Below are 24,525 nucleotides of genomic sequence, written 5' to 3'. Positions count from 1 at the left end.
TAGGGTAGACCTCAATCTTCCACATAGTGTATACTTAGAGGCTACTCAGAGGCTGGTGATTCAAGCCATTTAAGGAGTTAATTAAGGCAGAATCAGAGCATTCTCTATATGCAAAGCTTTCCTAAGGCTATGACATCTGCATTTCTCTGAAGCAGGGCCCTCCTGGCTCTCCCCATTGAGCCAGGCATCTGCGATTCAAAGGGTGGCTCCTCTCACCTCTAGGCCCTGGAGCTGGGTGGACAGCCCCAATCTCCTGTTAGAGCCAGGATGTCTGTGAAATCAACAGCCCTCAGCACCTGGCCAGGTGCAGGGATGGATGTGAGAAATTAACTGGATTTATGTGAGAAAGTACCTTGACTCAGCCCCCTTACTACACTTAAATACAGTATCTTGTCTTCTGCAAAGAGGGAGAGTTTTACTTCTTCTTTCCCTATTTGGATCCCCTTTATGTTTGTTTCTTGCCTTATTGCTCTAGCTAGGAATTTCAGTATTATATTGAAGAGGCGTGATTTTAGAGGAAATGGTTTTTAACTTTTTACCATTAAATATAATGCTGGCTGTTGGTTTGTCATAAATACCTTTATTATATTAAAGAATGTTCCATGGATTGCTAGCTTCTCCAGAACTTTTATCATAAAGGGGAGTTGGATCTTATGAAATTCTTTTTCTGAATCTATTGAGATGATCATGTGATTTATGTCTTTCTTCCTGCTGAGGTCTTCAGTTACATTAATTGACTTACATATATTGAACCAGCTTTACATCCCTGGAATGAGTCCCATTTGGCCATCGTATATGAGTTTTTGGTTAGTTGTTAAATTTGGCTGGCTAGAAATTTATTGAGGTTTGCATGGATGTTCATCACAGAGAGGGATCTGTAGTTCTCTTTTTATTGAGTCCCTATCTGGTTTTGGGATGAGGGTTATGCTGGCTTCTTAGAACAGTTTGGTCGTGATCTTTCCCTTTCAATCTCATTGAAGAATTTGTGGAGTATGGGAGTGAGTTCTCGTTTGAGGCCTTATAGAATTCCGCTGGGAATCCATCTGGTCCTGGGCTTGTCTTGAATGGGAGGTCTTTTATTGTCATTTCAATTTCATTACTTGTTATGGGTCTATTCAGTTTGATTGCACTTATCAGTATCTGTTTTTCTCTGTAGAAAGAAGATTGCTGGGAGTGGTTTTCCAGTTGTCCCTTCCAGCACTCTGGAGGCTGAAGCAGGAGAATATTGAGTTCAAGGTCAGCCTAGAGAAGGTAGGGATCTCTGTCCCCAAAAAGGAAGAACAAGAGAGAAGAAACCTATTTCTTTGCTGTGTCCCAAAGGAGCTGGTACTTTGTGCCCTCAACTTGGTTGAAGTCCATAAACATTTGAATTTCTGTTTTAATTTCTTCAATGATCCACTGATGGTTCAGCAGTGTGTTCTTTAGTCTCCATGAATTGTGGGATTTTCTGTGGTGGCTGAATGAGTTGAGCTCTAATTTTATTCCATTGTGGTCTGAAAGAATGCAGGGAATGATTTTGATACTTCTGAATTTGTACAGATTTTCTTTGTGCCCTAAGATGTGATCTATTTTGGAGAATGTTCCGTGTGCTGCCGAAAAGAATGTGTATTCTGTCCTTGCTGGGTGGAATATTCTGTAGATGTCGATTAAGTCTAGTTGGTCTATGCAATTGTTTAGTTCTGTGGTTTCTTTGTTCAGTTTTTGGCGTGTTGATCTGTCCAGAGGTGATAGTGGAGTGTTAAAGTCCCCCACTATCATTGTGTTTGGGTCTATGAATGTTTTTAGAGCAAGTAGTGTTTGTTTGATGAAGTTGGGTGCTCCTGCATTTGGCGTGTAGATATTTAGGATGGTTATTTCTTCCTGTTGGAGAGATCCTTTTACTAGTATGTAGTAACCTTCTTTGTCTCTTCTTACCTTTTTTAATTTGAAGTCAATTTTGTCTGATACTAGGATTGCAACTCCAGCCTGCTTATGGGGGCCATTTGCTTGATAGATTTGTTTCCAGCCTTTCACTTTTAGAAGATGTTTGCTTTTGCTGGATAGATGTGTCTCTTGGAGGCAGCAGAAAGATGGATCTTGATTTTTGATCCAAGTTATGAGCCTATGTCGTTTGATTGGAGAATTAAGTCCATTAATGTTGACAGTTAGGATTGAGAGGTGATCGTTTGTTCCTTTCATTATCACTGTCTTGTTTAAAACTGTGTCTTCCCATTTCTTGATCTAGTGTTTACTAATTAGGGTTCATTTCTCTGTCTGTGTTGGGATCTTGATTGTTTTCCCTGTATAGTACATCTTTAAGGATTTTGTGTAAAGCTGGTTTGGTGGAGATATATTGTTTCAGTTTTTCCTTATTGTGGAAGACTTTTATTTGACCTTCGGCTATGAAGGAGAGTTTGGCTGGGTACAGAATTCTTGGTTGGTAGTTATTTTTATTTAGAGTTTGGTATACTTCATTCCAGGCTCTCCTTGCTTTCATGGTCTCTGCTGAGAAGTCTGGGGTAATTCTGATTGCTTTTCCTTTATATGTGATTGTTTTCTTTGCCCTAACAGCTTTGAGTATTTTTTCCTTGCACTCTGCTGAAGCTGTTTTGATCACAATGTGTCGGTGGGAAGTCCTATTCTGGTCTGGTCGATTTGGGGTTCTAAATGCTTCTTGTATCTGTATAGGCCTTTCCTTCTGGATGTTTGGGAAGTTCTCAGCTAATATTCTGTTAAATAGGTTGCCTATCCCATTAACCTCTTTCTCCAAGTTTTCCTCAATACCTATTATCCTTAAATTGGGCTTCCTGATTGTGTCTTGAATCTCCTGTAGCAATCTGTTTTGTTGCTTGGACTGGATTTGTATTGATTTTTGATCTTTCTCCATAGAATCTAAGGAATCTTCAGCTCCTGAGATTCGATCCTCTGCTTCAGTTAGTCGGGACTGTAGGCTAGCTACTTGATTTCGAATCTCTTTTCCTTCTGACTGGTCTTTCCTGATGATTTCCATGTCATTTCTTAGGTCCTGTATGAACTTCTTTACTTCATTAACTTCATTACTTTGGTTTTGAGTGTTGTCTCTCAAATCTTTAAGTTGGGTAGCTATCTTTTCATTTGACTCTTGAAGCTCACTTATCTTTCTATTTGTGGATGCCATGAAATTCTCCATTAATTTTTGCTTTGCCTCCTCACGCTCTAACATAATTGACTGAAGTGATTCAAACTTTTCATTTACCATGTTTATCAGTAAACTTTGTAGAGCATTTTGGGGGTTTTCTTCTATGTTTTTGATTGACTGCTCTGCTTCCTGCTTGTTTTGGGTGGGGGATAAGACTTCATTATTTGCCATCTTTCTTGTGTTTCTTCTGCCCATTTGAATTGGGAATGCCAGTCTACCAGCACCTGTGAGCACTGTTTAAGACCCAAAGCAGCCCTTACCAAGCACTGTTGTGTAAATCTTACAATTTCACAATTATATACAGATAACTTGTATACCTGTCCATAAAGTTAGATTTGGTGTTCCTAAAGAATACAATTTCAATGTAACATCTGATCCTGGGCCCTGTATTCAGTAGTTACTTATTTACTGTTACAACCTTATACGCAATTCTTGTTTTTATATTAAGTTCTTTTAGGACTGGCTTTCTCTATGAACCCCTTTGATTCACTCGTATTAAGGTGGGATATTTTATGGATATTTTATGGGATATTTTATGGAATTTTATGCCTCTATCAGAAAGAATGACATTGTTCCATTTGTAAGGAAATGGAAGGACTTGGAAAAAGTTATACTAAGTGAAGTGAGCCAGACCCAAAGAAACATGGACTCTATGGCCTCCCTTATTGGGAATAATTAGTACAGGTTTAGGCAAGCCATAGCAGAGCATCACAAGGCCCAATAGCTATACCCTTAGAAACACATAAGATGATGCTAATTGAAATGAACTCCATGTTATGGAAACAAGTGATATATCACAGTTGTAACTACTTTCAACGTCCTATGTGTATGTGTAGTTTCTATTATTGATAATGTTTTGTATCACCTTCCTATGTTTGTACCTACACTATCTCTGTAATCTTATCTGAGTATATTGGAAACCGTGTTTACTGGTATTGGAAGTAGGAAATTCAAAGGGAATACCAAATTCGAGAGACACAGGGTAAAAAAAGAGAAATAACTACAAAAGCAATACTTGCAAAACTGTTTGGTGTAAGTGAACTGAACACCTGGGGGGGGAGGGAAAGCGGGGAAGGGAGGGGGGCATGAGGGACAAGGCAACAAACAGTACAAGAAATGTATCCAATGCCCAACGTATGATACTGTAACCTCTCTGTACGTCAGTTTGATAATAAAAATTTGAGAAAATAAATAAATAAATAAAAATAAAAAAATAAAAAAAATTAAAAAAAAGAAACCTATTTCTTCCTCACATAACTTCTGCACAACACTTACATAATGTTTCTAGCTTTCTTTCCCAACATCCTCATTTGATACTATGCCTCTCATATTCATTGTTCCTTTAAATTATTTAAATCCTTATTTTTACATAAACTCTTATTTAGATACAGCTTCATTTGGCCATGAAAATGTACTCATTTTAAGGCTAAGCCTCAACATAGTTTGAGAGTGTAAATATGGCCTGTATGATGAAGAAATGGATGATTTCATCACCCATGAATGGCCCTCTCTGCTCCCCATAGTTTTACCTGGGCTACTTTTGTCATGTGAATGGGGCGTTTTCAGGTCTCCCTAGTCTAGAGCACAGTGAAGGTATGGGTCAGGTGGTTTCAGGGAACACAGTGGCCTGCAGAGTGTGGGATAGTTCCACTCCATGTAGAATTGCCCCTGTCATTCTCTCATCACATCTAACTGACAATATGGCAGAAAATTTCCACTCTCATTTCCTCTCCTGTCTCTCCTTAGTTTTTGGCCTGTTGGGTTGCTCTCACCCTCTGCAGTCCTGTCACCTCATTCCTGCTTGTGGAATGGGACCCATCCCATTTATAGGCTCTGTCCCACCTGATGAGCCCATACAGTGAAACCTTTTCTACATCAAAGCACCTTTCCAGACTTCCAGCTTTACTCTCACTTTGCAACATTCAGATGTCCTTGTACTTGACCCCAAGCCCCTCACTCCCAAGGACAAGCAATGTGTATTTGGCATTTCTACGTCCCTAACATGCAGAAAAAGCTTAGAGGCACTTTAGAAATTTAAAATTGGTTTGTTATACTCAGTGGCACAACATTGGTCAAATGACTTCTATATGAATGAAACCTTTATTTATATATTGTGTACCTTGCCATAGGACATTTATCTATTATTGTTCCTTTTAGATTAAGTAAAAGTTTTATGATGTAGAAGAGTCTTCCACAAAAGGCCTGAATCATAAGTGCATAGTGTGATGAAAACATCCATATAAATACCATTCATTTTGAGGATTAGAGTGTTACCATTTTCTAAGCCCTCCGGCCAGAGGTCAGGAACACACTTGTGGTTAAGAAAGTTGAGCCTTATTTTGCATTGAGGGACAAATCTCAGTGCGAAGCCTTAAAGAATACTAGTAGGACCTGGATCTCTGTCAGGAGATTTTCAGTAGATCAAAGAAGCAGGACTTTGTTTTCACAGGACCCTGTTGGGTAGTGGGGTGGATTCTGTGATTGGTTATCTGCCAGGATATAATATTTCATATCTATCCCAAATCTCACATGTTAATCCTAACCTTGAATATGATGGCCTTAGGGGAAGGAATCTTTTTATTTTTCGCCAGTCTTGGGGCTAGAAATGAGGGCCTAGGCACTGTTCCTAAGCTTCTTTTTTCTGAAGGCTAGCAATCTACCACTTGAGCCACAGCGTCACTTCTGGCCTTTTCTGTTTATGTGGTACTGAGGAATTGGACCCAGGGCTTCATGCATGCTAGGCAAGCACTCTACCACTAAGCCACATTCCCAGCCCAGGAGGAGCCTTTGGAGTACACTCAGTGCCTTAGAAAGAAGCCCCATCTAGACCACTGAGTCCTTCAAGATGTGAGGACCAAGAGTAGTAAAGCAGAACCTCAACAACACCTTGATCTGCCAGCACCTCGATCTTGGTCTCTCAGTATCCAAAAATTGTGAGCAAGCAATTTCTCCCGTGAAGTCTATTTTATTTTAGTAGCCTACATGAAGCCAAACACTGGTTTCCTTCTAACTGTTATAGCTTGTGACACCCCCTCTTCCAGGGCAGGAAAGTGCTGGTTGTTCCACATTCTTACCACCAGGTGGCAGCAGACTGCTCCCTTTGTGCCCCTCCAGTGAACTGTAAGTCATGAGCTCTTTTACTTGTGTCTGGATTAAGTTATTAAAGATATTTTTTATTTGATCACTTTGTTCACACAGTAGTTGTACACATTAGAAAGATTCAGTGTGATGTTTCTGTATTTGTATACAGCATACTTTTCACATCCAACCTCCATTTATCCACTCATCTTCCGCCATTCTAGGTCCTTTTCCAAAAAAGTCCTTATTTTTCTACTTTCAGGCTGTGTTTTTTTCATTCTTTTCTTTTCTGGTACTTACTGGGGCTTTATCTTGAGGCTCTGTGCTTGCTAAGTGTGCTCCTTCCGTTGAGCCACCCCTTTAGGCTTTCAGGTTGGCTTTTTTCCTTCCACATGCGAGAGAACCATGATAGTTGTCTTTCTCTATCCGGTTTATTTCAATTAATATCTTTCACTGGCAAGTTTTTATTGCCAATGACAGTGTTTCATTTCTTTTTGTGGATGAATGATTTTCTGTTATGTTCCTTTAACTCACTTTGCTCATCCTTTCATGTGTTGTTGGATGCCTACACCAATTCCACATCTTAGCTGGTGTGAATTCTACTACAATAATCATGGATGGACAGCTCACTTTGTTTCTTTTAAGATCAATTCCCAAGAACAGGATAACAGAATCTTACGATAGGTCTTTTTTTTTTTTTTTTTGAGGGACCATAATCTCCATTCTAATTTGCATTCCCATTAGCAAGCAGTAGTGTGTAAGGTTTTCTTTTATACCACATCTTGGCTTGTGTTTGTTTGATAGCCATATTAAGTGGTGTGAGATTTCTTTGGTTTTTGTTTGCATTTCCCTAGAGGCTAATGGAACATTTTTTTGTATTTCTTGGCTATTTGTATTTTTCTTTTTGAAAAGTATGTGTTTGGATCATTTTCCATTTTTAAGTGCTTTGTTGGATAGTGATTTTTTTCACTGATATTTTAAATTTTAATATATTATAGATATTGATCTATCATTATAAATATAGCTGATGAAAATAATCTCCCATTCATTCCTTGGGTTGTCTCTTCACTCTGGTGATTGCTAGCTTTTTTATCTTAATGTACTCCTATTTGTGAATATTTTTTTCTGTTTCCTGTGTCTTTCCAGTCCTAACTAGAGCACCCTTGCCTCTCCCAATGTCTTGTGTCAAGTTTTTGTTTACCTCATTAGTCTCCTATTCACCTGCCTGTAGTCTGCTTCTCAAGCCATGTGTGGCTTGCTTGATTTCTGTTGCCATATTTTTAAACTAAATATTATTATCTGTGTGGCTTTTGTGAAATATATCCAGTTTTAACTAGTAATGTCCATTTTATGCTATTATACCCTTTATGGATTCATTCAATTTTGTTTTAAAGTCAGTATACAGTAAAATCCAGAGCCATGATCTTTTGAGGGCCAGTATTTATGGGATCTTTTTTGGTCTTAGGCCAGGTTTTTGATATGCATAGAGTTTTAGATTCTATCCTAGAGATAATGTGTCGGGAATTTTAGAGGCTTTAGAAGTTGGTCCCATCCTCTCTAGGGGATTTTCCCTGTCTTCTTGTAGCTATTCAAAGTACTGTTAGTTAGCTCTTTGCTACTCCAAGAAAAACCTGGGATAACGTATACAAGCAAGGTTTAGAGGCGTTAATTCAAGATGGCTTCACCCTATTCCTTTGGGTGAGGTGGAGGAAGACCATTTACCTCATGAGCATGAGAGAAAGAGAGCAGGGTTCCTTGGAGGGCATGTCTCAGGTGATTGAGGGTCCCCCAAAAGCAGCTACGTCCTGAAGGCTAGCCTCCTTTTACTAACCTCACCATGGAACCAAGCCCTTGAACACATGGGCTTTTGTGGACACATCCTAGCCATGGCGTCCAGCCAGTGACTGAGCCAATTCAAATCTTACTTGTGATCTTTATGAGGCTAGCTCAGTTTCTAGATTGACCCACACCCCAGAATGACTGTCCCAGGGGTTCCCAACCCCTAAATCTATGGCACTAGGCCTGCTGAGTGTTTTCTCCCTGGTTCATTGCTTTCTAACTTTCCCTGTTTTGTGCTATGCCCAAGTGTTGTGGTTATATCCCCACAATGTACTGGCTGGTTTTCAGTGTCATGTGGAGTGTCATTGGCTGGTCAGTGTAACATTCTGATTAATAGAATTCGTGGATATTATTGTGGCCGGGGATGTTGTGAAACTTGCCTGCCACTGGGTCTGTCTGGCATGTGTTAGTGTATTAGGGAAATTTGAGATGTATACATGCTTTGGAGAGAGATTTTCCTTTTGGAAATATAACAGTGCTCTTGAGAAATAGTCATTACACATGTTCATTGTTGCACTACTTACAATAGCCAAGATAAGGAAACAACTCATAAGCCCCACAATAGATTAGTGGATCTAAAAATTGTGGTACCTATACACAGTGGAATTTTACACAGCCATTAGAAAGAATAAAATCATGTCATTTGCAGGGATATAGATGGAACTAGTAAAAAATCATGTTTTTGGGTTTTTTTTTTTTCTGGCCAGTCCTGGAGCTGAACTCAGGTGAACTCAGGGCCCGAGCACTATCCTTGGTATCTTTCTTTTCTTTTCTTTCTTTCTTTCTTTCTTTTTTTTTTTTTTTTTGGTCAAGGCTAGCACCCTGTCAACTTGAGCCACAGCGCCACTTCTGGCCTTTTCTATATATGTGGTGCTGAGGAATCGAACCTAGGCTTCGTGTATATGAGGCAAGCACTCTTGCCACTAGGCCATATTCCCAGCCCCCTGGAGCAAATCATGTTAAGTGAGGTAAGCCTAGATCAGAGAGAAAAACTGCTCAGGTTCTCTCTGATTTGCAGAAGTTAGATCTAAACTGCACTGGGATGTATCAAATTATTCAGAATTCTAGATGTTCACACACAGTAAGACCAAAAGAGGAAAGTCTCAGGAGAAAAATCACAAAGGTGTAATACCCAAGTGCCTCTTTATATGTATATAAAATGACATGCATACTGAAATAAACTCCAAACATATGGAAATGATGACTTTTGTTCTTAATTTTTTTTCTTTTTCTGATGACTATATTCATTTTTTTGCAGAAATTAGAACACTTTATTATAAACATTTCTAGAATATAAACTGATTTTGTATGAGGATACTTTTAAACTTTTAAAACTCTATGCAAGATAAGCTTATTACTTTTTATTATATATTTCACTTCTCACTTTCCAGTCTAAAAAATACACTGCAAATTAGAACTAACAAAGAAAAAAAATCTAATTTGCTTCATAGAGAAAACCAATGAACATAAAAATGTCCAATTCAAAATGAAAACAAACCCAACCAAGAAACATTCTGCAGTCTATTAATCCTCCAATGTAAAATAAATCATCTATCAGGGAAAATAATTCCACCCTCACAGCAATTAGATGAATACAAGCAGAGCCACGCTCAAAAAGGGACATTGCATGTAAGAAAACCATTAAAATGCTTTTGGAAAATGAGGAAAAGTAATTTCCATGTTGGAGACCAAGCATACTAAATATTCTTGTTCATTTGGCCTTAGTTACAGTTATGTGTCCAAAAAAGGTAAGTGATATGAATATCAAAGAACCAAGTTCCTCCACTGCTTTCCATGAAACCTCAGGAGAACCAACCAGACTTTCAAAATCCAAGGATTGACTGGTCCCACAGAATGTCCTCCTCTGTCCTTTCCTCGCCTTGTTCCTTTTCCTCTTTTCTACACTTACGGTCCTCTTTTTTTTTTTTCTCAAATTTTTATTATCAAACTGATGTACAGAGAGGTTACAGTATCATACGTTGGGCATTGGATACATTTCTTGTACTGTTTTTTGCCTTGTCCCTCATGCCCCCCTCCCTCCCCCCCTTTCCCTCCCTCCCCCAGGTGTTCAGTTCACTTACACCAAACAGTTTTGCAAGTATTGCTTTTGTAGTTATTTCTCTTTTTTTACCCTGTGTCTCTCAAATTTGGTATTCCCTTTGAATTTCCTACTTCCAATACCAGTAAACACGGTTTCCAATATACTCAGATAAGATTACAGAGATAGTGTAGGTACAACCATAGGACGGTGATACAAGAACATCATCAATAATAGAAACTACACATACACATAGGACGTTGAAAGTAGTTACAACTGTGATATATCACTTTTTTCCATAACGTGGAGTTCATTTCACTTAGCATCATCTTATGTGTTCATAAGGGTATAGCTATTGGGCCTTGTGATGCTCTGCTATGGCTTGCCTAAACCTGTACTAATTATTCCCAATAAGGGAGGCCATAGAGTCCATGTTTCTTTGGGTCTGGCTCACTTCACTTAGTATAACTTTTTCCAAGTCCTTCCATTTCCTTACAAATGGAACAATGTCATTCTTTCTGATAGAGGCATAAAATTCCATTGTGTAAATGTACCACATTTTCCTGATCCATTCATCTATGGAGGGGCATCTGGGTTGGTTCCAGCTTCTCGCTATGACAAATTGTGCTGCGATGAACATTGTTGTGCTGGTGGCATTACTGTGATTTTGTTTGTGGGCTTTTGGATAGCTACCCAACAGTGGGGCTGCTGGGTCATAGGGGAGTTCTATATTGAGCCTTCTGAGTAATCTCCATACTGCTTGCCAGAGTGGCTGAACCAGTTTACATTCCCACCAACAATGGAGTAGGGTTCCCTTTTGGCCACATCCCCTCCAACAATTGTTATTATTAGTTTTCTTGATATATGACATTCTTGCTGGGGTGAGATGGAATCTCAATGTTGTTTTGATTTACATTTCCTTTACGGCCAGTGATGTAGAGCATTTTTTCTTATGTCTATTGGCCATTCTCATTTCCTCATCAGAGAAGTTTCTTTGTAATTCTTTAGCCCACTTGATGAGGGGGCTATTGGTTCTTTGCGGTTTTGTTTTGGAAGAAGGTAATTTTTTTAGTTCTGCATATATTTTAGAGATGAGGCCTTTGTCTGTTGAATGTCCGGTAAAGATCTTCTCCCAGTCTGTGGGCTTTCTGTTTATCTTGAGAGCTATGTCCTTTGCCGTGCAGAAGCTCTGCAGTTTGATGCAGTCCCATTTGTCCAACCTTTCTTTGATTAGTAGCCTTTCAGGGTCTTTGTTAAGGAAGTTCTGTCCTGTGCCAAGGAGCCCAAGTGTTTCTCCTACTCCTTCCTTTAGTGTTTTCAGGGTACCTGTTTTGATTTCAAGGTCTTTAATCCATTTGGAATTTATTTTGGTGCAGGGTGATATATAAGGATCTAGTTTTAGTTTGTTGCATGTGTTGAGCCAGTTTTGCCAGCACCACTTGTTAAAGAGGCTATCTTTCTTCCATACTATTGTTTTAGCTCCTTTATCAAAGATTAAGTAGGCATAGTTCTGTGGGTTTAATTCTGGGTCTTCAATTCTGTTCCATTGGTCTTCAGGCCTGTTCCGGTGCCAATACCAAGCTGTTTTTATTACTATAGCTTTATAATACAGCTTGAAGTTGGGTATTGTAATTCCTCCAGCACTGTTCTTTCTGCTTAGGATTGTTTTTGCTATTCTGGGTCTTTTATTGTTCCATATGAATTTCTGAATTGCTTCCTCTATTTCATTAAAAAATGGTGTTGGGATATTAATGGGTATTGCATTGAATTTGTAGATAGCCTTTGGCAATATTGCCATTTTGATTATATTAATCCTCCCAATCCAGGAGCATGGGAGGTTTTTCCATTTCCTTAGTTCTGAATTAATTTCATTTTTCAAGCTTTTACAGTTCTCATCAAAGAGGTCTTTCACTTCTTTGGTTAAGGTTATTCCTATGTATTTTATGTTTTTGGGGGCTATTGCAAAAGGAGTTGCTTTCCTGATTTCAGCCTCGGTCTTCGGGTTGTTAGCATAGAGAAAGGCCGTTGATTTTTGAAGGTTTATTTTATATCCTGCAACTTTGCCAAAGTTTTGGATCAGCTCTAGTAGCTTGGGGGTAGAGTCTATGGGATTCTTTAGGTATAGGATCATGTCATCTGCGAAGAGAGAAAGTTTAACTTCCTCTTTTCCTATTTGGATCCCCTTTATATTCTCTTCTTGCCTAATTGCTCTGGCTAGGAATTCTAGTACTATGTTGAAGAGCAGGGAAGAGAGTGGACATCCCTGCCTTGTTCCTGATTTTAAAGGGAATGGCTTTAGTTTTTCACCATTTAGAGTTATGCTTGCTGTTGGTTTGTCATCTTTCTTAGAGGCTCCATCTCGGCTCTTTTTCTCCTTTCGATTCTTAAGCTTTTCTGTACTGACCTGTCCCGTTTCTGCTTCCACTTTTGTTTTCTTTCTTTGGATGCTCTTGTGTTTGTCTAAATCCATTTCCTCGGAACTTCTTTTCCTCTTATGCTTAGGCCGTTCTTCCTCTGGTTTTTCTCTGCCTTCCTCTGGGTGCTTTTGTCTGTTGTGATGTGTCTGTTTATGACTGGATTGAGGGCCACTAGTATTGTGTCCTAAGGAGAGGTGCTTGGGAACTCCAGATTCTACATTGTATAGACCACAATTATATTCTTGCTGACTAGGGTTCAGGGGTACTTGTTTTTTCTGAGAAACAGTCCCTGGTGAATTGACAGTAGCACAGAGAATCTAGTCTCAGCCTGCTGTCCTGCGCTGGCAACCACTGAGGTAACTGGTTTTCCACTTTCTGTGCAGTATTGCATGATCTTGGATATGACTGCATAGTTCCAGCTGGGAATCTCTGATCAAACATTCTGTACCTGTGCCTGGACTCGATCGCTTCTCTGTACCCACAGGTATCCAAATAGTCCTCTCTCAGTCTTGTTTCTGAAACAAGTCTTTGGCTCTAAGCCTCTGGCTTTCTGTACTTTAATATAATATTCAAGTTCATCTTGAAAAGAGTCAGAAGACTTCATTGAATGCTTCATTAGGTTGACAAAAAGGGATTCTCTCATAATGTGAAATCTTTTACTATTCAAATTGTAGCACTATTCCACATATGCCTTCGATACAAAGCTCAGTCTTTGTTTACTCAATATGGTTTCTTCGCTGAGGCAGGGGCGGGCCTCTACACTACTGTCCCCCTCCCCGCCAACGCCGCTGGCCAGGGGAGAGGCTGCGGTGGAGGTGGAGGAGAGGCAGAGAACACCGCAGAGCAGGCTAGCAGGCGGGGTGGGAGGAGGGGTGGAGACCTGGCTTCCTGAGGGGAAGTCACCCACCGCCACCGTCAGCGGCCAATAGGACTGCGCCTGATGACTATATTCTTTATCTTATATAGGGTGAATTCATGTGCACATCTGTGAGAGGATGGGGGAGGACACAGAATCAGAGGAAAAAGGGTGACAAAGTGCAGCAGTGGAGTGCACCAGCTGCACTGGAGTTTGATGAAAGTGAGCTATGCAACTCATGGGTGGAGATGGGAGTGAGGGAATGGGTGAGAACCCCGGAGCAGATGACACTATGGCAAAGGAAATTTACTTATTACCTGATGTATGTAATGGTAAGCCCTCTTTATATCACCTCTAAAACACCAATGAACTGAATTAGAAAAACAAAGTACTCATTGAAAAATGGTCTTTGTTTTGAATGAATCTTGGGAATTGTAGGTATTTAATAATGCTTTATAAGAGCTTTTACATAACAGTTTTCTGTTCCCCTTTCTCACTTACAGACTCAAAGATGCTGAAGTGGTTGTGGACTGAAATTCCGCATCCAAGGCCTGTGACTTAGTGTATGTGGCATCATATTGTCTCCTTTTCTTTTGACTCTTCCACAGGTGAGTGTTAATTGACCAGTGTCATGTGTGAATAGCTCTGAGGGATTGTCAGTGCATCGCTATGAGTTGGGCTCTAAATTACGAGACTGAGTTTGGATAGACTGCGTGCAGCATGGCTCTCCACCTGTGAACTTGTTCTGGCCATCCCGGGAGATACACAGACTTCCCCTCATGGGCCCAGCCTGTCTGAGGGAAGCGGAGGATGGGAGAGCAAAGAACCCGAGCAACAGAATGAGAAGGGTGAAGAGAACTCTTGGAGTGATGGAAGTCGTAGTCAGAGAGATAAGGAGGTTACAGGGGACAAGGATAAAGGGCGGGGCTGACTAGTCAGATGCCAGGGCAGAGAACAGGAAGGCAAACTGAAGGTTGAGGTTGACGCACCATACAATGGTACTGTAGGCAGGCATGGGCAAGGTAGATGGTGAAGTCCAGCTTCAGTTATGCTGCATTTCATTCAGTCATTTGAACAGGAGCACTCTATTCATTTCCATCTTCCAGTGAGATATAAGACACAGAGGAGATGCTACAGGAGCCAACCACTGGGCAGTTGGCGCATGGTGACTGTGTCTCCGTGTGTTCATGTATGCCCATACGTGTTTGTGTCTCACACCTCCACGATGGCTTACTGTTCCAGTGCCACTTGTTCTGGGTGCAATGTGATCTGCTTTGTGAGCTGATGTGGTTGCTTAGGACGCCAAGCTAGAATTGGGGTAAAATCCATTTGAGTGCTGTGAAAACTCATACTTCCTGTGCTGCGGGAATGGAGGCATATCCAAAGATAACTCTACTGGCCCGTATTCACTTTTTTCCTACAATGTTTGTTGGATTGTTTTTTGCTTTTCTAAATGTTATAAGTGTATATTTTACAGTGGGGCTCCAGTGTGATAGCATACAATGTCCTTTGATCAAATTCACCGCCTGGACTAGTCTTCCTAAGACCTCCTTCTTTAGTTCTCCCTCCATTTGACTTTGTGTTGGTTTTTTGTTTTTTTGTTTTTTTGTTTTTTTGCCAGTCCTGAGGCTTGGACTCAGGGTCTGAGCACTGTCCCTGGCTTCTTTTTGCTCAAGGCTAGCACTCTGCCACTTGAGCCACAGCACCACTTCTGGCCGTTTTCTGTATATGTGGTGCTGGGGAATCGAACCCAGGGCCTCATGTATACGAGGCAAGCACTCTTGCCACTAGGCCATATCCCCAGCTCTGGTGTTGGTTTTCATCACACTGCTGCTGCATGCACATGCACATACAGCACTTCTCAGTCACGTTCAGGGATCACCTACCTGTGTTTTTGCTCTACTACCTCCACTGTTTTTTCCCCACCAGATAGATGCCTTTATGCTATTCTCCTTTATCAATGTTATTATTGTGCATCTAAATTCTGCAAAGGAACAAAAACATGGAACATTTGTCACACTGACCTTGACTTTCCTCTCAACATGATGACCTCCAATTCCATTGCGTTTTCTGCAGACGATATAATTTCATTCTTCGCCAGACAGAGTTGCATTCGGAGTCTTAAGTCACTTCTTAAATGACTCAGCCACATCTGGCCACATATTTGTGTGAGATTGCCCTATGGATACAGTTGTTGGATGTCACTGATTATAGGCCAGGCTTGCCCTGATAACTCAAGGTTATAGGAGACTTTGAAAAAGGGAGAAGTACTACCCAACTTATACCATGATCTGATAGATAGTGATGAGCCCAGCATGCAGTTCAGTTTGCCATGTGAGGATGGCTGTGTCTAAGGCTAGATACTGGTTTGGTTTGGTGGGCAGTTGTGTTCATTTCTATAGTTTTGCACTGAGTTTCCTTTTCCTGGTAATTGCCACTTGTAAATAGTATTGGTGTGCTTGTGTCCTATGACACGAGCCACACAGGAGTCTTGTGTATTCTTTGTCATGTGTTGTTTTATTTCATCACGTAATACAGTGAACTCTGAACTATGAGTTACTCATATGTGGCATCCTCAGAGAAGCTATGCTTATTAAAAGGTAGACATGGATTGCACCCCACATGTTTGTATTCCCACTGATCTGGACGTGGCTGTGTTTTGGTAGGGACCATGTGCTACATCACTTTTGATCTAGAGGAAGCTGTTGTAGGTGGCCTTTTGCCTGACATCAGCAGCCCCTGGACTGGCTGTGTGGAGCAGGTAGTTGAAGGCAGTGGTTGTCCATTTGTGTGGGAACTACCCATGCACAGATTGCATGGGGGTCAGACACACTTTTATAAGAATTATCTTTGCAGAAACACCCATGCTTACATTGTTCTCTGGAACATCCAGATTTGTGATCACTGAGCTTCCTTCTCAAGGGTGATATAGAAGTTCACGACGTGGTAATGGGTAAGTGGGTCGCTAATGGGAAATGTGGGTTAGGGAAGATTTTCCAAGTTGGTTCTATGCTCTGATATAGACCTCAGTGCAGACGGTTGCTTTCATTCTGTATAGTGACATGACCAGGGAGGTGGTGGATGGAAAAGTGCCCCTGTTCATTTGGCTATTTGTGTCACTAAGTGGGATTCTTGAAGCCTGGGAAGAGAGCATTATCATAAATAGGACAAAAGCTAGACATTTTTAGAGCATTCATTCTTGGCATGGCATCCTTTATATTCTAGCATACTGTACCTGTGTACTCCTGTAAGTTGTTTTGTGTGGCATCTGTATTACAGGTGTTAATTTTTTCGTGTTTTCATTTTTTTATTAGTGTCTTCAGGCATATTACACTGACAATTTGATATGCAATTAGAACCACTAATGTTTTATTGTTGTCTTTGTGTTTTGTTGTTATTATTGTTGTGGTTGTTGTTGCTGCCTCTGTGCTGGTCCTGGGGCTTGATCTCAGGTCCTGGGTGCTTTCCCTGATTTCTTATGCTCAAGACTAACACTATACTGTGAGAGCCACAGCTCTACTTCCAGTGTATTTTTTTTTGCATGATAATTGGAGGAGAGTCTCAGAGAAATCTGCTTAATCTGGCTTTGCATTGCAATCCTCCTATCTCAGCATTTCAGTAACTACAATTATAGGCATGATGTACTGGTGCCCCACTATTTTGTTTTCTTTAAGCATTTTACTAACATGCATTAATTGCACATAGCATTGGGCTTAGTGTAATATTTCTCTTCATGCACATAGCATGAAGTAATCACACATCACACCCTTTCTCTTCCCACCCTCCTTCTCCACAGCCTTCCCAATCTCTAGTCATCATATTAGTCATACAAATCAGCTTTTTTAAGCTTAAAATTTTAATTTGAATGCACCAATCCTGAGCCTTCTGGTTCTAATGTCAGGAACATGCTCCCTCTGGGTGTGCTTTCAGTGGGACTCCACAGGTGTGGCCCACCCCTCTGGTTGGTAGCATTGGATAATACCAGATGCTTGGATCTGATTTGTAGTCAGAGTTGTAACACAGGACTTAGACTTCACCCATGGGTCACAGACAAAGCTGCAATGGGTGTTGGCTGTGGTAGCAGACCCAGGAAGAGGAGTGAAGGCCTTGGTGTTGGTTCCTGGTCCTGTTAGTAGGAAGATGACCATCCCCAATATCCCAGCAGTAGGTTCCCATTGTCCCCTGTCTGTTGACTGTCACTGTGCATGTGGCATGGTTTCTAAGTAACCCTGCTATCCTGAGAGCAGCGTGGGCCTGCAGTCACCACTGGAGATGGGAAGTGTTTTCTCAGGTGAGAAGCTGCAGCCATATGCTTCAAGTACCAGGGTACCTGTGCTTAGAAGCTGGAGATCTGATTGACCCCTGAGAATCACCCCAGTAGGATCACCTGGTCCAGGAGAAACATGTCTGTGTCATGGGTGTGGAGAGCAGGCCTGGTTTGCTTCACAGAACACAGCAGGAGGACTGTGAGGTCCCTCTCTGTACCAAGTCTTAGGTGCTATGCTTGGCCAATTCTGAATGACGAATGGATGAGAGCTGGAAAAGGTCCTAGGCATGGGGTTTACATCAAGGGTGCACAATGATCAAGAGAAAATGGCTGGGTGTGTGGGGTTTTGTGTAGTGAATTCCGGAGTCTAGGCTTCTGTGGACATGAGGTGGTAATGTGTTCTTGTGTGAAGCAGCAATGTGCATAGTTCCTCCACTGCTCTCCTCATTTGGTAGACATTTCAGAGTGGCACAGTTTGCATATGTCGATGGGGAGATTTAGTGCAGTTGGGAGTATAAGCAGTGTTTTGGGATCTTGGAGGACCACTGTCTCACACATTTATCAGGAGTCCTTATCTAGAAAACTTGTAACCTGTTGTATGTCTTGCTAGAATGCCTGTCTCAAGAAAGTGATGTATGTCTTGAGGCTTCACCTCATGGCCTGAATATAGTCTATAAACATTCGTGCTCCAGGCTAGTGCTCTGCTACTTGCATCACAGCTCTCTCTACCTGTGGCTTTTTGGTGTTTAACTGGAGTCCCAGAGACTTGCCTGCGCCAGCCGGCTTCTCACTGGGATTCAGATCACAGACACTAAAATCACTAGGATTACAGACATGAGCCACCAGTTCCTGGATAATTAAAGTGATTTTGTGACATGCAGTGTTACTTTTACTTTGCAGTGAAGCAGGAACCTGGATCTGATGACACCTTGTGCCACATTCACAAAGCTGCCACGTGAACCCTCTGTAGCTACTTTAACAGAATGTGAAGCCACAGACAGGGTTGTACCATCACTAAGGTGTGACTATCTCTTCCTGTTGCTGTGGGAGGACAGCCAGTGGACCTTCTTTACCAGTTCTGTGGTAGCTCAGTTTCTTTCTCAAGTTTCCTCTATTGCAGTTGTCCCAGGGTCTAGATGTCTGGCTCCTGTACATTCTCTGATGACTGAGTGGAAAGTTGTCTCAACTGGATCAACTCATCCAGTAGCAATCCATTTCTGCAGCTCCATGATGCTGCAGAGCCCTCCCTGCCTATTGATAGAACAGGTAAGGTAGCTAGTTCCCAAGAGCTAGGGAAATCCTCTCCTTCCAAACTTTGCCAGCTTTGGTGCTTTGGTTAGTTCATCTTGGGCAGTATGTTTCAAATCTCCCATGTCTTGTTTGATGTGAGCACAGGTACAGCACAGCCACATGGATAGAGTAGGGACTGGTTTGTTAATTTTTTTCCCTACATTTCCATTTTCTGTGCCATTTAGTTCTAGGATTTGAACTCAGGACCTGGATGCTGTCCCTGATCTTATTGCGCTCAAGGCTAAAGTTCTACCACTTGAGCCACAGCTCCACGTTGGCATTTTGGTGGTTAATTGGAGATAAGAGTCACATGAACTTTCTTGCCTGGGCTGTCTTCAAACCACAAGCCTTACTTCTCAACCTCCTGAGTAGCGAAGATTACAGGCGTGAGGCCACCAGCACCCAGTGCCTATATGTCCTCATATGAAAGATCTTTGCCTTGCCTTTTCAAGCCCTGACTTTATCAAATCCCTGACAAGGAGTTTATTATCCACTAACCAGGAGTCAGTACAGTTCCTTCCCACAGTATTTACCAAGGGCTCCTCCATGATAGATTTACACACAGCGTAGCACCCAGGGTCATTTAAGTGTCAGAATAGGGGTTGACAGTCTGTGCCATCCATTGTATGACCCCTTAAGCCCTTTCCACTCTGAAGAGAAAGACCACTGCTGCCCTTGTGTTGAGGATGCTGGACTATAGTCTAAATCCTCCTGGGGCTTGTCAATCCCCTTCTACACTGATTATGCACAGTGTTGTAGGGACTCCATTGTCCCAGCCTAGGATTACAATTCAACCCCATGCTTGTTCTCCCTGGAGGAGGGGGAGTTGGATCCGTCTTTTCTCTAAGTGGCCTCCTGGTTAAAAGCTAATGTGAGAAAGACCCAGTAGAGGCCTCTCAGTTGAAGTCTAAAGCTAATGTGAGAAAGACCCAGTAGAGGCCTCTCAGTTGAAGTCTAAAGCTAATGTGAGAAAGACCCAGTAGAGGCCTCTCAGTTGAAGTCCAAAGGAAGGTCCAGAATCCGCAGATGGATATAAATGTCCCTACCTCTCTGCTCTTTAAGTCACTCTGTAACTGGATCATCCCAAGCATTGGGATCTCCATACCCCTCAAAGTAGGGGCTAGAATGATGTCATCCATGGCAGCTAAGTGTCCCAGCAGTTGGTGTTAGCTACTTGGATAGTTCAATCGTGCTGGCGCTATCCCTAGGCCTAATACAATCTGTCTTATGAGCTTATTTACCTGTCATCAGGATCCCCAGGGATAGGATTTTCTGCTCTTCCCCTTTCAGAATCCCCTACATCAGTGACCCACACATGGAACTCTTCCCACTTTGTACCTCCTGGGGTCAGGAGAGTTCACGCTCACTCCAGGGGCATGTCGTGCTCCCCACTTTATGGATAGGCCCATGGCTCCCCTACTGTCCAGCACCTGCCTAGTGGGTCCCAAATATATGGCTCACATCCTTCTCCAGACATCTTCAGAATTCAGTCCTAACCAAGTGGCTGTTTCATGCAATTTTTAGTGGAGTTGAGACTTGGCCTGGCTGGAGAGGCGCAAGGTAAAGCACAGAAGATAGAACACAGAGCAGTGTCAGGTCAAACTGTCACAGTGGTGTTCCTGATTCTGAGTCACACCTCTTGAGACGTTCTAGGATCATTTGCTAAATGATGATTCTACTAGCAGTTCCTTAGTCTATATCAAAATCCCATGTTCACTGCACTGAGTAGTTAGAGGACTTCAGAAGCATGGATGAAAGGACATGGTCTCAACATACCAGCCTTTACCCATCAAAGTGCCAATTTGGTGCTACTGGTTTTATAAGGAGGCACAGACCTCCCTAGATAGTAGCAGGGGCCATCACCAAGGAAGGGAAGTGGACAGTGAAAGTCTGAGGAGAAAACAGAACTGGAGAAGGGGTTATATGTCTAGGTGATGTTGCCCAGCACCTGAGTAGCTTTGTCATCTGCTTGGGGTCCCTTGTAGTCTCTTGGGCTGGTTTTTTCTACAGCTAGCAGATATTGGGCAGAGTTTAGCAGGGTATGCAAAGCAGGCAGGTTCTAAATGGCTATGAATCATAATTGAGCTATATTTAAAGGAACAGTATATGTAAGCTTTTGAGTTTGGTACAGAAGGCTCATAGCTAATGGTCCTTGCTTACTGTAAAGAAGAAAACAAGTCGGTGCCAACATGCTGGGGCCAGCTTAGGATTCTTTCTTTAACAGTGTTTATCTCTTGTGCACGAGTATCTTTACCTGTGTACCTGGTTTTTCTAATACCATCGTCTGGAACATTTCTTTCCCCTCTAAATTTTCTTAAGGGATTTGTGATTGGTAATTGTTTCTACATTGTTGATTCCATTCTGTTTATCTGCTTGTCTGCCCTCATGCCACACTGCTTCACTCTGTTCTTAGGTCTTTTGCATTGTTTTCATAATATTTGTATTTTTCTCTGCAGAAATCTAGCATAGACTTTAAATTTAGTTGCAGGACTTACAAAAATCAATACTATAGTAAGTAGCGTCATTCCAAAGTTTCATTCACTGGCATTCCTAATAGGTAGAAATACCACTGTATAGATGCAGTTTTGTATGTCAACAATTTATTTTGTCAAATTCACTTATTACTTTTAATCATCTGAAGGTATTTTTAGATCTCATTGTGTGTGTATATGTGTGTGTGACAGAAAGAGAGGAGACACACATACACACACACACACACACACACACACTCTCTCTCTCTCTGAGGCTTGACCTTAGGACCTAGACCCTTAGCTTTTTTGCTCAAAGCTGTCTATCATTTGAGCCACTGCTCCACTTCTGCTTCTCTGTTTGTTATTTGGAGTTAGAGTCTCATAGCCTTTCCTTTCCTTCCAAGGCTGGCTTCAAACTCCAATCCTCAAGCCTCATTCTCTTGAATAGCTAGGATTATATGTATGATGAACCCCTGGATTCAGGTCTTTTAGTTATTTTCAGTTCATGAAAATATCATCTGAAAGCCACCACATGTTCATCTCATCTTCCTGTCCTTTAAAAATTTATTACTTTGTCTTGATTATTGTATTGGCTGGAAACAGTGATTCAGTCTTGAGTAGAAATGATGGTGATAGATCTGCTGATCTGAGTTTCTTCCTCTTGATGTATGTATGGGGAATCTCAAGCAGCCACCATTTACTAGGATATTTGCTATCAGTTTTTTGTAGATGCTCTTTTCAGATTAAGGAAGTTCTCATACATTTCTTCTTTGCTAATATTTTAACATGAGTGTAAGTACCTCTCTCATTCCTTTCATTTTAGTGGGCATATGTGTAATTTTGTGTGTCTGCCAGTCCTGGAGCTTGAACTCAGGCCCAAGGTGCCTGTCCCTGAGCTCTTGTGCTAGTGCTCTACCACTTAAGTCACAGCTCTACTTATGGCTTTTTGTGGTGGTTAATTGGAGATAAGAGTGCCACAGGCTTTCCTGTGCAGGCTGACCTTTAACTGTGATCTTCAGATCTCAGTCTCCTAAGTAGCTAGGATTTTGGCATAAGCCACCGGCAGCCTGCATTTATTTTTATTTATTTTCTTATTTATTGTCAAAGTGATGTACAGAGAGGTTACAGTTTCATACGTTAGGCATTGGATACGTTTCTTGTACTGTTTGTTAACTCCTCCCTCACACCTCCCTCCCCCCTCCCCTTTTCTCTCTCCCCCCATGAGTTGTTCAGTTGGTTTACACCAAACAGTTTTGCAAGTATTGCTTTTGTAGTCGTCTGTCTTTTCATCCTGTGTCTCTCGATTTTGGTATTCCCTTTCACTTTCCCAGTTCTAATACCAGTATATACAGTTCCCAATGTACTCAGATAAGATACAGTGATAGTGCAGGTACAACCACAGGAAGGGGATACAAGAGCATCATCAACAATAGAAGCTACGGTTTCACATGGCATGTTGAAAGTAATTACAACAATGATATGTCACTCGTTTCCATAACATGGAGTTCATTTCACTTAGCATTATCTTATGCATTCAAAGGGGCATAGGTGTTAGGCTCTTGTGATCCTCTGCTGTGACTAGCCTAAACCTGTGCTAATTATTCCATATTTATTTTAAGTTAGTTAATTCAAGGCAGTGTTTCTATTTTAGGACAGTGAACATTAAGTTCTTTTGGAAATCAAAGGTGTATTCTTACCTAATATCTCCCCTGTGTGTATAATAGTATGTCTTTCCTTTTTCAATTTTATTTTATTTTTACAGTTCTGGGATTTGAACTCAGGGCCTGGGCACTGACCCTGGACTTCTTTAGCTCAAGGCTAGCACTTTGTCACTTGAGGTACAGTGCCACTTCTGGCTTTTTCTGAGTAGTTGCTTGGAGACAGGAGTCTCATAGACCTTCCTGCCTGGGCTGGCTCTGAGCTGAGATCCTCATATCTCAGCCTCCTGAGTATCTAGTATTACAGTCATGAGCCACCAGCACCTGGCCCTTTCTTATTCTCAATGTAATACTTTGCTTATTTTAATGAGTTGTCTTTGAACATGTGTACTATTAACCTAGTTATTTTGGAATTGAATCGTGGTATCTCATTAATGTTTGGCTTAGTTTTTTTCTAAATTGCACTTGTAATCTGTGACTTAAATGTGTGCATTTTCCTTTTACTTTAAATGTTTTGTCCACATCTAAATATTTTAATATGTAACATATATTCCTCTGTTCCTAAAGTGTTTATATATTATTTTCCCTCTGACACAAGATTAATTCAGTGTGACAGATTTTTTTCCACTTTAAAATTGTCTTGTGTCTAAACAAACTATTTCTGATTTTTCTTTTGTTTTGTTTTGTTTTTTGGCAGTCCTGGGCCTTGAACTCAGGGCCTGAGCACTATCCCTAGCTTCTTTTTTGCTCAAGGCTAGCACTCTACCACTTGAGCCATAGCACCACCTCTGGCTTTTTCTATATATGGGGTGCTGAGGAATGGAACCTAGGGCTACATGTATACAAGGCAAGCACTCTACCACTAGGCCACATTCCCAGCCCAATATTTCTGATTTTTAAAAACATTTTTGTGTTCTTCCATTGAGCTATCACTATTTGTAAGTGTACTTTCTGTGGATTTGGCATTGGGTTTCAATGTGTTTTTACATCTATATCCACATAGAATCTGGCACCGTTAGGAATTATGTTATTTTTTGAGTCGTTACATTTCTTCTAGCTCTTTTAAGAGATGAGCGTTCACTTCTAGAAATTCTCATCCAAGATTCCTCATGTCATACTTTTATTTTTAGCCACTTATAAAGTAAATCTGTGTTCTTAAATGCATGATCCTGCATTTCTGTCATACCTTTAGATGCATGCTTTTATTAATGTAAAATATCCTCTTTTTTTCTTAAGGTTTTTGCCATCATAGTTTACAGCTACTTCACATTATTTTGGTAACATCTGAATTTTCTGATTTTTATTTTCTTTTTAAATTGTTTTTCAAAATAATGAATGTTTTCTGTGAAAGTCATAGAGAAAAATATTTGGATACTTTGCAGAGTATGTTTGTGTGGTCCATCTTCTTCTGTTCCCTCACAGTACTGGTATATTAAAGCCTGTATCCTCCAATT

The 24,525-nt window shown here is 41.1% G+C and overlaps 1 protein-coding gene and 2 long non-coding RNA genes across 3 annotated transcripts; 1 reads left to right on the top strand and 2 right to left on the bottom strand.

Annotated features, from left to right (window-relative positions):
* Window positions 1-883: 883 nt before the first annotated feature.
* On the bottom strand, window positions 884-21,682 carry LOC125343254. Its single transcript, XR_007209295.1, has 3 exons — window positions 21,672-21,682; window positions 14,738-14,740; window positions 884-1,005 (listed from the first exon to the last, which is right to left on the bottom strand). It is a non-coding gene; the product is annotated as an uncharacterized LOC125343254 (long non-coding RNA).
* LOC125343247 (lysine-rich coiled-coil protein 1-like) lies at window positions 9,898-13,322 on the bottom strand. The gene is given in 4 exon segments (XM_048335516.1): window positions 9,898-9,989; window positions 12,453-12,801; window positions 12,803-13,042; window positions 13,044-13,322. Coding segments are annotated over 4 exon segments (810 nt in total). The 5' UTR covers window positions 13,173-13,322.
* LOC125343249 lies at window positions 13,496-19,201 on the top strand. Its single transcript, XR_007209291.1, has 3 exons — window positions 13,496-13,607; window positions 13,889-13,993; window positions 18,553-19,201. It is a non-coding gene; the product is annotated as an uncharacterized LOC125343249 (long non-coding RNA).
* Window positions 21,683-24,525: the final 2,843 nt, after the last annotated feature.

Source organism: Perognathus longimembris, chromosome 28 (assembly GCF_023159225.1).
Source record: "Perognathus longimembris pacificus isolate PPM17 chromosome 28, ASM2315922v1, whole genome shotgun sequence".
NCBI classification, from domain to species: domain Eukaryota; kingdom Metazoa; phylum Chordata; class Mammalia; order Rodentia; family Heteromyidae; genus Perognathus; species Perognathus longimembris.
Note: the sequence above shows the minus strand (reverse complement) of the source record. Positions and strands in the feature narration are given on the sequence as shown.